Source organism: Sorex araneus, chromosome 10 (genome assembly GCF_027595985.1).
Source record: "Sorex araneus isolate mSorAra2 chromosome 10, mSorAra2.pri, whole genome shotgun sequence".
Taxonomy (NCBI): Eukaryota; Metazoa; Chordata; class Mammalia; order Eulipotyphla; family Soricidae; genus Sorex; species Sorex araneus.
Window position 1 is genome coordinate 12268386 of NC_073311.1, and position 14009 is coordinate 12282394.

The 14009-nt window shown below is 41.3% G+C and overlaps 1 protein-coding gene across 1 annotated transcript in view; it reads right to left on the minus strand.

The window, feature by feature from the left end:
- The window catches only part of BEST3 (bestrophin 3), a 48812-nt gene that overhangs the window by 16427 nt on the left and 18376 nt on the right, over nt 1–14009 (minus strand). The window contains exons 4-8 of the mRNA XM_004602805.2: nt 13229–13383; nt 11590–11667; nt 11333–11485; nt 7409–7489; nt 5371–5522 (exon numbers count right to left, since the gene is read on the minus strand). Coding sequence (XP_004602862.1) covers nt 5371–5522; nt 7409–7489; nt 11333–11485; nt 11590–11667; nt 13229–13383 — 619 coding nt within the window. The remainder of the gene's footprint in view (nt 1–5370; nt 5523–7408; nt 7490–11332; nt 11486–11589; nt 11668–13228; nt 13384–14009) is intronic.

Below are 14009 nucleotides of genomic sequence, written 5' to 3' on the forward strand. Positions count from 1 at the left end.
AAATCATTTGTTTTTCAGACTTTGAGCTAAAATTGGCACCCTTGACTTCTAGGCCCTGAGTTCTAGCCCTGTCTGTGTCTCATCATTTCTCCTGTGACTCTATTCATGGCTCCTTTTCCTGACTGTTGAAAGAGTCAGGAGTGCTTTCCTGAAGTGAGAGTATTCTGCCTACTCCCCTGATACTCATTTCTGGTGTATCCACCTTCTTGGATGGTTCTAAGGACACCCACACATAGTAAGGGAAGGCAAACCCTTGTATGAAGTCAGACCTTACAGGCTGTTTCTTCAACCCGCGGGTTGCTGGCCGATGCTGCAAATTAAACACTAGCAAAAGGGAGCTTATCATCCTTCCTGTAGAGCAGCCCTTGCCCTCTTCCTGTCATCTTTGGTTTATTTCTATTACCATGTCACCCTTCAGTCCTTTCTTGAACCTGCCTTCTGCCATCCCGACTATCTGCATTGCCACACTCCTTCAGGTCTTCTCCCATCAAAACTATTTTAGCCCTTTTACTGGTCTCTGTGAGTCTTGTCTTATCCTCAGAAATCATCTTTCATCAGTTGCTAGGATAACCTATTTAAACCATAAATGTGATCATGTCCTTTAATCGCTTTGGAAGTAAAATGGAAGCCCTTCACGCAGTCTGTAAAGTTATAATCGCCATTTACCTCCTTCTTCAGATTCAGGTGTTGGCTTTTCAGGAGTTGACATTTGCAACAAGTAAGTTTGTATGTAAACTTATTACTTTGATAGAAACACAATATAGAAAAGTATTTAGCCAGGGGTTGGTGAGGTGGGGGCAGTGGGGATAAGAAGAGGTTGGTAGGGGCTGGAGTGATAGCACCTCGGGTAGGGCATTTGCCTTGCACACGGCTGACTTGGGTTCGATTCCCAGCATCCCATATGGTCTCCTGAGCACCGCAGGGATGATTTCTGACTGCATGAGCCAGGAGTAACACCTGTGCATCACCAGGTGTGACACATAAATCCAAAAAAAAAAAAGAAGAGGTTGGTAAAAAAAAATTGTGTAAACTTTTAATTTAGAATAAATAAGCCTGAGGAGCTGATGTAAATCAACTACCAATAGTTGATAAGATTATACTGTATAATTAAATCCTCTATGAGTATAGAACTTAAATGTTCTCTTTCTCTCTAACATACACACATACACACAAATATACAAACACGCACACAACCTAGAAGATGGCTCATTGGGTTAAAGCCCTTGTCCAGCAAGTACAAGGCTGTGAGTTCAAACTCAGTTGTTGCCTACACTTCTTGAGACAATCTTAACTCCTAGCAAGAAAAGATCCAGAGATACTTGGTAGTTTAGGACACATTCAGGGCAAAACGAGGCTGTGACTTAAGCCCCAGTGCTGTGCATGCTTGAGAGAATCAGACTGACACATGGTGTGGGGTAGCATCAAGAGAGGGAAAAATACACACATACAAATTTATGTCAACACTGTACATATATGTACATATAGATATACCTAAAACTGTACATATATGTGTATATAAATGCAACTACATGTACATACGTTTGAGGTGATGGGTATATTAATAAACTAGATGCGCAAAATCCCTTCACAATTTTCATAAGTACCTACCCACTTAAATATATACTTTCAATATCTTACAAGTTTATAGTCAACTCTTTACCAAGCTGAAATTTAAAAACTCATTACTCTACATTGTATATTATTATTCTTTCTGTCTTTGCAAATATTGTCTTGAAATAGAGCTTCTGATGAATTTCCCTAGTTCTTTTTTTTTTTTTTTGCTTTTTGGGTCACACCTGGTGATGCACAGGGGTTACTCCTGGCTCTGCACTCAGGAATTATCCCCTGGCTGTGCTTAGGGAACCATATGGGATGCTGGGAATTGAACCCGGGTCGACTGCGTGCAAGGCAAACACCCTACCTGCTGTGCTATTTCGCTAGCCCCTGAATTTCCCTAGTTCTATATGTCCAAATTCATTTTTTTTTTTTGCTTTTTGGGTCACACCCGGCTATGCACAGGGGTTACTCCTGGCTTTGCACTCAGGAATTACTCCTGGCGGTGCTCAGGGGACCATATGGGATGCTGGGAATCGAACCCGGGTCAGCTGCGTGCAAGGCAAACGCCCTACCCGCTATGCTATGGTTCCAGCCCCTCCAAATTCATTCTTACAGATCCTTCTTAGATACCCGACTTCAATCGCTATCTCTGATTCACCAGGCTGGGAAAAATGTATCTTTACTGTGTTACCCTAAGACTCTGAACATTTCTATGTCACTACTTTCTCTACATTGTTGAATGCCTTGTGTCCTTATTCTTTCTGAGAGATTCAGGTATTATGTTTGGGTTTTGCCTGTTTCTAACATCTGGCAAAGGGCTTACCCTAGACCAGACCTAACATTTTTTACTTAAATAAATGAATAAATGCATTCCCCATGGGAAAACTACACAGAATGGATAACATTATAAATTTATACTTGAGATTAAAAAGTAGAAAAACCATGTTTAATTTAACAATGCATATTTTATAAATGCATAGAAACCAGAGCACTCTTTCTAAGAGATTCTTGAATATAGAAAACAAAGTACATTGTCTTCAAGGAGTTTCCTTTTGATATGGGAAGGAGTAGAGGTGCTGAATGTGAAAAGGAATCTGAAGAAGAGTAATTTCTCAGGTTGCTTGGGAATTATAGGCTTGCTCAGTTATTGAAGGACATTGCTTTGATTTGAGAATTTCTGGGTAATGGGAATGGTGATCACACCTGTAATGCAGGTATGAGAAGATAAGGGGAAATTTGGTTTCTAAATTAAATAATCTGGGAAAATACACCCTAACTAGAAAAAGAAATGAAACCTACTGATGCAGGAGAAGACTGGCCATCTTATCAAGTAGCAAACACTTTTTTGAAATGTTTGCATTTATGCTTTGTTGGCACCTGTTGTCACCTAATGCCAGGAGCCACAAACTCAGTCATCAACAATAAAATCTCCACTGTGACAATACTTCTTTCCTCTACCCTTCCTTTTCCTTGGGCCTCAGGCACATGGCTCATTGAGCTTGTATTTATTGAGTAAACAATTTAGTGCTCCAGGAATTATCCTTTATGAAGTTAGGGGACATTCATTTTCTTTTCCATTACAATAAGCTGTTCACTTTTCTTTAAAGCAGCTTGATTTTGATTGAGCCATCATCTATTCCATATGATTGATTTGGGCTTGCCTAAATATGGGTCACATCTCTTGGCCCAAAGATGGACATGGAACATCTCCTTAGCACGTGTTATAATTCACTGAAATTCTACTTACTTTGGGTCTAGAAGGACTTCTTAAGCCTTACAGGCTCCTTTGGAGGAGAAGAGGCAGATTAGAAGCCTTTTTTCTTTTCTCACTATGTATGAGGACTGGAGCTATAGCACAGCAGACAGGGCATTTGCCTTGTATGTGGCCAACCTGGGTTCTATTCCTCCGTCCCTCTTGGAGAGCCCAGCAAGCTACTGAGAGTATCCTGCACGCACGGCAGAGCATGGCAAGCAACCCGTGGCATATTTGATATGCTAAAAACAGTAACAATTCTCACAATGGAGATGTTACTGGTGCCCGCTCAAGCAAATCGATGAACAACGGGATGACAGTGCAATAGTGCTATTTATGAGGCTTAATTTACAAATCATAATTTATGATGTCTAGGAAGTAAATTTGGAGTAACAGAATAGAGTGAAAAGTAAATATTTTGAGGGTAGTGTTTTGAACAGGCCCCAAATGGAGTCTCTTATACTAAGCCCACATCACCAAAAACTTAATTTTACAGCTTTGCTCTCCCAGAAATGGAAGCCTCAAAATCAATCGGTAATAAATCACCGCATCAAGGCTAGTTAACACTAGCTAGGTAACCCGAGAGACTCCTGCTATTCTGCTATAGAGAGGAACCTCAAAATAGTCCAGCCCACCGGAGGTACAGCTTCCTGTTCCTGCTCTCATCTGCCTATCAAAGTCTGATTTTGCACAGCTCCTCAGGGCTACTTCCCATCTGCTGGTGGGATGTAGCCCAGTTCATGAGTTGCTAAACAAAGCTAGTGAGACCTTTCAGCTTTACTCAGTTGATTTTGTTTACTCACTGAGGGGAGAGGGAGAGGGCTGACAAGGCTGGAGGAGGGGAAGGGAGGATTGTAGGTAAAATCGACAGCACAGATTCCCTCACAGATCTGCCTGGAGTGGCCCAAGGGACTCCGAGTCATTGCTTTGCCAACAATTGTAACAAAAAATCCTGCCGTTTCCCCTTCTCTAAAATTTGTTGGAGAGATTCCTTTTATTTTTCTAAACTTATTTATATTCTCTTTATATTACTGGGAACCATCACATCTGCCTCCAGCAAATATACTTAAACTTTTCCCTCATTTACACATTTCTCCAAATTAAAATATTTGATTAAAATTGTTTAATACAATTTTTAAGAAGTGTGCATGATTTACTTTAGTCCATTTTTTTTTTTGTTTTTGTTTTTTGTTTTTAGTCTGAGTAACCCCGGAGATGCTCAGGGGTTACTCCTGGCTCTTCACTCAGGAATCACTGCTGGTGGTGCACGGGGGACGATATGGGATGCAGGGGATTGAACTCCGGTCCCCTACCCACGGTATTATTGTTCTGGACCTTCAGTCCTTTTATTTAAAGCTTATTGTGCTAAGGATCAGCTTGTTAGAATCACTCAAAAGAGGATACTCTGTAAACTTAGATTGAATTATAGTCTTAGAGAAAACTTCATAAACTTGTCTCTTTTGTTTGTTTGTTTTTGGTACACTCCTGGCTGCTTCGGGCTGATTCCTGACTCAGCACTCAGGGATTAGTACTGACTGTGCTCAGGTGGCAATGTGGGATGCAGAGGATCAAAGTCTGCTTGGCCTACCCTCTACTCTCACTCCGGCCTTCAGTAAAACTTGTCATATTCCCTAAGATTTACTTGTCTTCAAGGTGTGTTAACATAGTGCCTCCATGTTCAATGGTATATGTTCAATGAATACTTAAAAGAAATTTAATAAGATTTAAAAAATAAATGGCTAAACTGCTTTTCAGGTTAGGAGAAAAGAAGGATGGGGTCCCAATAATTGAAAGTTTTCTACGGCATAAAAGCAAAGTACAATGCAAATTACCATCAAACACACATACTCATTCTATTTAAACTAGAAATTAAAATCTTTTTGCACTCTTTCACTCTGTTAGGCATATTAATTGGATGTGAAAATTTGGAAAGGCTGTTAGAAGATACTAATAACAGTTATCATGAAAGTGATGTCAAGAGTAGGATGTATAAAAATCAGGAGGATAAAAAGACCTTTTTTCCATTTTCTAAATATTGATGATGAAAAACACTCACTCACCCCATCTGGATGGTTGACCCCAGAAAGGAGGGTATGCAGTAGTCAGCAGCTGCCAGTGTGTATGGTGGCCGCGCAGCAGAATCGTCCCAGTAAATGTCCTTCTTCATCTTGGGTAAGCTCATGTGCATTTCATCCACAGCTAAAAGAGAGACCTGAAATCATCAAGACACGGTTAGAATTATTATCTGTGACTTGCAGATAGCATAAGCTGCAGTGAGTGGGTGGGATTGGGAGAAGATCAGAATTATCCGAATAAATGAATACATAAACATCTCCAGTGCATATTTGCACCAACCAGGGTTGTCCTAGAGAGTTCCACTTTTTCAAGATCTGAGTGAGGTGGTCAAGCCTCCTACACCTGTTTCCTCAAGCCTCCTGCCCCAACGCAGAGCTGCCTTCCTCCTCTTTGCTCAGTTATTATGGATTCTCTGACAACAACCCAGAATCCCAGCCCAGAGAGGGGGAAGATTCTTCATATCCTGTCCTGTTGACCCTCTAGACACATTTATGCTTGATACAACTTCTTACATGACCTGAATTTATGTTTGTTTGGACAAGCATAACAACAAGCATTTACTGGGATATTGCGGTCTCTTTTGATTTTGACAAATTGGTGCATGAATAACTTATTAATCCTTTGGGGATTCAATTTATACAAAGAGTAAGTGGCTAGACATTATGCTTCCTCTAACAGACCCCCAGTGATTTACGGTGAGATGTGTGAGCCTGTTTAAAATTTGAGTGTTGGTTTGAAGCAAATAGATGGTGGGAGACTTTTGCAAGTGTGTGTTTCTCAGGGAAAAGGCAGATGTTCTTAACTGATTCATATCCGCACACAAGCACTGGCCTGAGATTTGAGGAATGATAGTGGAAACCCACTGACCTAAGGAGGAGTCTTCTTGGCCTAATGGAAATTCTTACTGGTGCTTCATGGAGACTCTCTCTGAGGAGGGAGAGATGCTCAATGAGCTAAGCACGATGCTTAGCATACAGGAGGCTCAGGTTTGACTCCCAGGACTCCATGGAGTCCTCTGAGAACATATAGGAGCAATTTCTTTTCTTTTCTTTTCTTTTTTTTTTTGCTTTTTGGGTCACACTCAGCAGTGCACAGGGGTTACCCCTGGCTCTGCACTCAGGAATTACTCCTGGTGGTGCTGGGGGACCATATGGGATGCTGGGAATCGAACCCGGGTTGGCCGCGTGCAAGGCACATGCCCTACCCGCTGTGCTATCGCTCTAGCCCCTATAGGAGCAATTTCTTAGCACAGAGCCAGGAGTAGCCCCTGAGCACCACTGGACATGGTCTCAAAACAAAACAAAACAAAAATAAAATAAAATCTGGTTCTGGAGTAATACTTCAGAATAAGGGTTCTGGGACTCCTATGGTGTAATTGAGGCAAATTGAAGGTGGGTTGGTGTGACCACTCTCCCAGCATCCAATTGCTGGGCATTTGACTCTCAGGACCTAAGTCATGGATCTTCAAACTTAGATTGTGTCTGGCTGCTTTTTTTTTGTCACCATAAAACTTTCCGGAGGTAACAGAATACTTAAATAACCAATTAAAATGACACTCCAGGGGTCAAAGCAACTGTGCAGTAGATAAGGCGCTTGCTTTACATGAAGCTGACCCAAGTTTGATCCCCAGAACCCTATATGGTTTCTCAAACCTTACCAAGAGCAACCCCTGAGTGCAAAGCCAGGTGTAAGTCCTGAGTACTGCCAGGTATGACCCATCTCCAAAATAAACCCCCCAGAATGCAACTCTGTTCTATAACGGAAGAGACTGGGTAGAGTTGATGAAGGGTCTTACACAGAAAACTGGTTTGCAATTCTATTTGAAAAGGACTAATTTCACTGAATCTGAGATCCCAAAACTATAGGTTCCCAAAGAAATGGCGACAACATACAGCACAGGCCAACCTTTCCCTTGAGGGGAAAGCTCTGAAATTCAGGATCCTGCATTCAGAATTTGCTCCCCTTGAAACATCCCAAGTGATTTCTCATTAATTTTATAAAGGAAAGAAATACTTCTCTAACCTGTAGATTTCTGTCGATGCACCAGTTAGTTTCAAAGTCATCATCGTCTTCTCCAAAAGGGTTGATCAGCTGTTCTGCTACCTGCAGTCAAGAACACAGAATCAATGTGGCATGATGCTCCTGAAGACAGAGACTGGAGGCGGCAGAGTCCTTTTCACTCATTGCTTGCTTCTTGTCCTTTCTTGCAATCAGTATATTATAGAATTGTCAATATCACTTAACATCAAAGATAATAACTAAGAACCGGAACCAACAATGTAGCTCCCCGTCAACTCCTAATTAGATCCCTAGAGTGACAGGACAAGCAAAATAGAGAATAAGACATTTGGGTTCGCCTGCTTTCTTCTGTCACTTTTAGACTAGGAAGCCTGGGGGAGAGTAGGTTGTCCCAAGGATGCACATGTTTATCCACAAAATGAGAATTGTCCGGAAGGATGAGCCTGCATGGGTATACTCTCCAAAGGGTTCTGTTCATTCAGTGGAGCGATTTGGCCCCACCCAGAGAAGCTCTGCACTGTTTAGGAGTCAAATGACTGATTGACCAGTACAAGGTCAAACTGGTGACTCTTGAAGGAGCATGAACTATGTGCAAGGCTGTCAAGGGGCATCTCCTGTGCTCCCAAGGAACTGGCAAAGGTCCAGATGATGAGACACAACAGTCACAGTGAGGGAAGGTTACACAGCAAAGACAGACTTTAAATAATAATTAAAGAATATGGTATAATTATTGGATAAATTCCAAGTGAGTAAGAAAGGAAGTAAGTCATAAAGCTGGAATTTGAGTCTTAGTTTTACCCTAAAGAGTGCTCTATTATTTAGTAAGTTAGTTTTCCTGGAAAAATCTTAGGTAGCTATTTTCACATATCTTATAATCTTTGGTCAATATGAAATGTTCTTACGATATTGCTGAATTGAATAGCTTCGTCAACGAGAAATATATATGCCAACTCACCTATTATTTTCCTTATTGAATAATTGACTTTTATTCTCTTCCCCAGCTTTCTCTCTTCTTTTCTTCTTCTCTTTCTCTCTTCCCTGCCTGCTTACTTCCCCCACCCCCCCCACAACCCATCTTGTGTTTATACTGGGACTATATGAGAAAAACTTACAAGTGGACAAAAGTAAAGACCATTGACTTATTGAGTTTCTAGATTCTGAGACCACTGGGCAAAATTTTATATTTTTATTTTTTAGGAGTAAGTCTAACCTTTGAGAACCGTTGATCTCAATCAAACCACGGTTGAACATAATGACCACCTGGGAGAGCTTATCAGGATGATGTCTTGGTTCTTTTCTAGAAATTCAGATTTAATGGGAGTGATTTGAACCCAGGTATCAGTATTGAATAAAACTTCCAGAAGACTGTACTGAGTGGCCAGGGCTGAGAAGTACTGATTTAGTGGCGCATATCTCTCCATTGTAAGGTACAGTCCTCTACAGGGCTTGATCACTGACCACCATCTGTATGGAATAATCCGTGTCAAACTCCTTTCAGATTGTGAGTTTACTGCAACTTCCAATGTGCTAACTACCCTTTCTTGCATGGGTTTTTTCTTTGAGTAAATGGGCTACTAATGAATCCAGAAAATATTTTTAGTATCATTTTGTTATGTTTTAACTTTCACTTTGATGGGTCAACATCTTGTACATAGTCTACATTGAATTACCAAGTTGCTATTGATATTTTGAATTGATTAGTTCACAAAAATATCCTTTATTCTCTTGAAGACTCTATTTTCTGAGAATAAATGAGTAATATACTATTCTAGAGGTTTAGATGGTTTCCCTGAAGCTTGAAAAGTTTTACAAATACCATACCAGAATAGTCAAGTTAGAATTGATATTTGGAAATTGAGACACTCCCCTTGATTGGGAAACCTACTCACTTAGCATCTTAGGTTTGGCTCCCTCTTAATGGATCATAGATTTTCTTTCTCCTCCCTCCTCTCTCCCTCCCCCTCCCTCCCTCCTTATTCTTCCTCCCTCCCTCCCTCCCTCCCTTCCTTCCTTCCTTCCTTCCTTCCTTCCTTCCTTCCTTCCTTCCTTCCTTCCTTCCTTCCTTCCTTCCTTCCTTCCTTTCCTTTCCTTTCTTTCTATCTTTCTCTTTTTCTCTCCTTTCTTTTTCTTTTTCATTTTTGTAACACATCTAGCGATGCTAGGGTTTACCCTTGGCTCTGCACTCAGGAATTACTCCTGGCAGTGCTTGGGGATCCATATGGGATGCTAGGGATCGAACCCAGGTCGGTTGCATGCAAGGCAAGTGTCCTACCCCTGTACTATAGCTCTCAACCCTGGACCCTAGATTTTCTTTCTAGATTTTGCCTTTGAAAATATTTTACAAAGGAAAAAGATGTTAATATTTTAGAAAGCATGGTAGAAAGAATGCAAACTATTCCTCACAGGGTGGTCAATCACCAAACAATAAAAATATAGAGTGAAAAAAGAATAAAAACACACAAAAATAAAAATAAAGAACTAAAAACCCAACTCAGGGAAAGGGCAGCAAAATAACAGAATGTGTATTGGGCTAATTGCGTTTTTTTTTTTCCTGCTTATAAGAGCAGAGTATACCTTTTTCTCCAAGGGAAAATGAGAGCTATTAGTCTCTCTTGCTGTTTCTCTCTTAAATGAGTAAAAATAATTAAGAGTTACTGTCATCTGGTTAAAAAATGTTTTTGCCATTTGAAAAGGACATGCCTTCTCTCTCTGGAGTGCAATCTGAAATGCCAGCCTACTTGTTTTTAAGTAAAGGCATCTGCGGGAAGCACACAGCCGAAACAGGGATGCCTTGATGACGCATATGTCAACATGTGGCTGTTGGGAAGGTAAAGCCTGCCACCATTACATTTTCTGAAAGCCACTTTCAAGCTGCCAGTAGATTTGTCTTCCTTTCCTTTTTAATTATATACCTGTCTGAGACATAGAGGGAAAGGGAAGAAGAGAGAGAAGTGAGAGAGGGAGAGAGGAGAGAGAGAGGAGAGAGAGAGGAGAGAGAGAGGAAAGAGAGGGAGAGAGGAAGAGAGAAGGAGAGAGAGGGAGAGGGAGAGAGAGGGAGAGGGAGAGAGAAGAGAAAAAAATCCCTGATACTTTCATCTACATACCGGGAGGGATGTGAAGAGGGGGACCTCGTGTGTGAGAGAACAAGGAAAAGTCTACACCAATGACTGGATAAGCTTGCTCTCGCCACAATGACATGTTTTAAATTTCCTGGTCAATTAAATGTTGTCATTAACCTTGGTGTTTCTGGGTTTTATTCTGATCAATTCTCTTTTGTTGCCTATTTGGAAGCCAACTCAGCAGTGCTCAGGGTTTACTCCTGGCTCTGTGCTCAGGGATATATATCTTCTGGAGGTGCTTGTGAGACCTTACGTGGTCTGGGGATCAAACCCGAGTTGGTTGTGTGCAAAGTGCTTATGTACCATCTCTTTGAGCCCCCAGTCTATTCTATTCTGAGACTCAGTTCTGGTTTTGAAAATGAGATGCATTTAGTGTGGGATTTTAGGGAATTGGAACTATTGAGACTATTGATATAAGATAATCATAATATTTGAGTCTGATATATAATGCTTCTTATTTATTGTCCTTTACTTAGCAGCTTTTTGTAGTATAAAATATCAATGTGAAATACAGTTGTTACTTTAATTTAATTATCTCATCAAAATCCTAACGAGCACACAGTGACTTAAAAGCAAAAACTAGGAGAGCGTTCTTGTCATCTTTTTGCATAAACAAGCTGCTTCAGACTGTGGTACTCACTGACTCCCTGGCACTTTTATCTCATGAAAACTAATAACATCTCTGAGCTATTACATGTGAAATCTACCTGGGAGTCATTCCCAAGTGCTTTATTAAAGATTCAGTTAAGGGCCAGTGTGCGGAGTTCAAGACAAGCTTGAGATGACAGAGTGGCTTTCAGTCAGTCACCTTGAGCCATCCAGCATAGAAGACGAACTGGAGGAGAGTAAAAACTGGAATGTAGAGATCTAAGTCATGCCCAGCATAGCCCTTGGTGGGATCCAAAAACTGCCGCCCAATCAGGCAGGCAACAAAGAAGGTATAGACAGCCAGAGTGACAACCTAGAAAAGAGAAAAATTCAAGTGAGAACATAGCACTGGCTGCTGACAACAAACTAGAGGACGCCAGAAGTTGAAATATAAATCACATGCAAAGTATTTGATACCTGAGTGTAAACCAGTGGGATTCCAACCCAGTCATAACCGAATAAGAGGCTGCACCAAGAGCGAAAGCGGTTCATTTCCTGAGCCAGAAACAGATAAGACACAATTCACTAAAATGACGGGTACAGGAATAATATTTACTGAATCTCAGAATGTGGCCACTTCTTTTGTGAATGTGTTTGTAGAGGTGAGACCAGCTTTGTAAGGTTAGTGATGGGTTCTGAAAGGCATTTCCAAATGAAAATTCTGAAAACAACAAGCAATGGACATCATTCAACAAAATGCAGCAAGGGTAGTACAGTAGATCTATGTTTAACATTAAAATAAACTTGAATTTTATAATAATTTCTCCCGTTCTATTGAACCTATTATTTACTTACTTTTTGGGTAGGAGTGATTTGGAGCCACACTTAGCCTATGCTCGGGGCTTATTCTTGGCTCAGGGATCAGTCCTGACAGTTCTTGGGGTAACATTGATGGTGCCAGAGACCAAGCCCAGCTGTATGCAAGGCTAATGCCTTATCTGCTGTACTATCTTAAGGACCCTGAATCTGAATTACAACGTCTGATGTAAAGGCAGTGATTAATACTCATTTAATTAAATTAAATAATTAATTTATTGGTTCGGAGCCCATACCTGGTAATGTTCAGGTATTACTCCTGACTCTGCACTCAGAGACTACTTCTGGCAGTAGTAGTCTGGGGAATGATAGGGGGTGCTGGGGATTGAACACGGATTAGCCGTGTGCAACACAAAGTGCTCTACCCATTGTACTATCTCTCCAGCCCAATGATTCATATTTTAAATGATAAATTTGTAGTCATTTTTGTAAATTTGGAGGGTAGATTATTTTTATTTATTTTTTGAAAACACACCATTTCTGAATTTTCATAAAATAATGAATTCATCTGAGATTGTCTCCCTAGACAAGGGACTTTAGGAAGCTTATTTTAACAGAAAAATCAATCTTTGGAACAGGAAAGGGACTGAGATTCATTGGTTCCCCCCACCCCCATTGAACATATGTTATTAACTAAGACTGTAAAAAAGTAAAAAAGTTTATGCTAATTTGGGATCTGTTTTTAAATTATTGGTTCCTAGTCTAATCCAGGTAAGAGACTGTGGTAGCCAAAATCTGTTTGGTCTTACATAAATTTGGTTTTCAGATAAACTCAGGATTATTTCATTTAATGAAAATCCAGTTTTGCTTCCTGGAGTACCTGAAAAGCTGGTTTATGCTCAGGATAGTCCAAATTTGGGAAATTGATTGGGGAAATTCACTTCTATTCCACAGTTTCACCTAGGAGTCTGGTGCCAAGAATGCAGCAAGTCTACTCGTGAGTTTCAGATTCTTTGGGCTTGTGGCAGATGCTGCTCATCGTTCAAAGGGTGCTTCCTGTCCGAACCTAACACAGAGCCTACCTAGCCTGTTAAAAACAGAGCTTCCAAACAAGCAATAGCTCTGAGCTCAACTCTGTAAGCCAGCTCTGTCCTGCATGCTGGTGGTTCTGAGGCTGGTGCAGTTGTCCAGTGCTTTTGGAACAAGAAATGAGTAGTGGATTCATCCGGGTCTGACCTTCCGTTCAGGTCTCTCTTGGTCTCTCCTGAGTACGTTTGATTGATGGCTACAATGTACTCACCGTCATTAAGGACTGCAGGTCAACACTGTCTCGGATTCTACCTTCCTTCCGGGCTTTTGCTGCGAGATTTCCGAACCAGATAAATGGAACCCAGTATTTCAAATGAGGGGATTTGAGATGGTCAAACAATTTCCTTTCATCAGCAGTCATAAAACCTTCACACAAAACAGAACATGGCGAGATTATACAGACTTGGTGTAGCACTAACACATTGCTATAAATATCTGTGTCTCTGTGAACATAATGGGGAAATAGTACTAGTTCCACCTCAAATGGTTTGTATTTGTCTTAAAAATAAGAAAAATGGGTGGGGCGAGGTGCTGCAGTGAGAGTACAGCAGATGGGGTGCTTGCCTTCTACACAGCTGGCCTGGGGTTGATCCCCAGCACCCCAAATGGTCCCCCAAGCCTCTGAGTGCAGAGCTAGGAGTTAGCTCTGAGCAGTGCCAGGTGTGGGTCCCTCAAGCCAGAAAACAACAACACAAAGGAATGTGGTACCAGAGAGATATTAGAAGGGTGAAGGTGCTTTCTTTTAGTGCAGATGAGCCTGTTGATCCTGGGCACCACATGGTCCCCTGAGCACCACTGCCTCCCTCCCCTGCCCCCCTTGAGCCACCCCACTGGTGGCCCTGGCAGCAATGCCTCCCCAGACTCTTGCATTGAACCACCTGCCTGTCTGACTGAGCATCACTGGGAGGGGACTCTGGGTCTCTTGAGCACTGCTTGGGACATCCCGGGAGAAGAAGGAAGAAATGTGGGGGATCAGCATTGGGCTCAAAGTT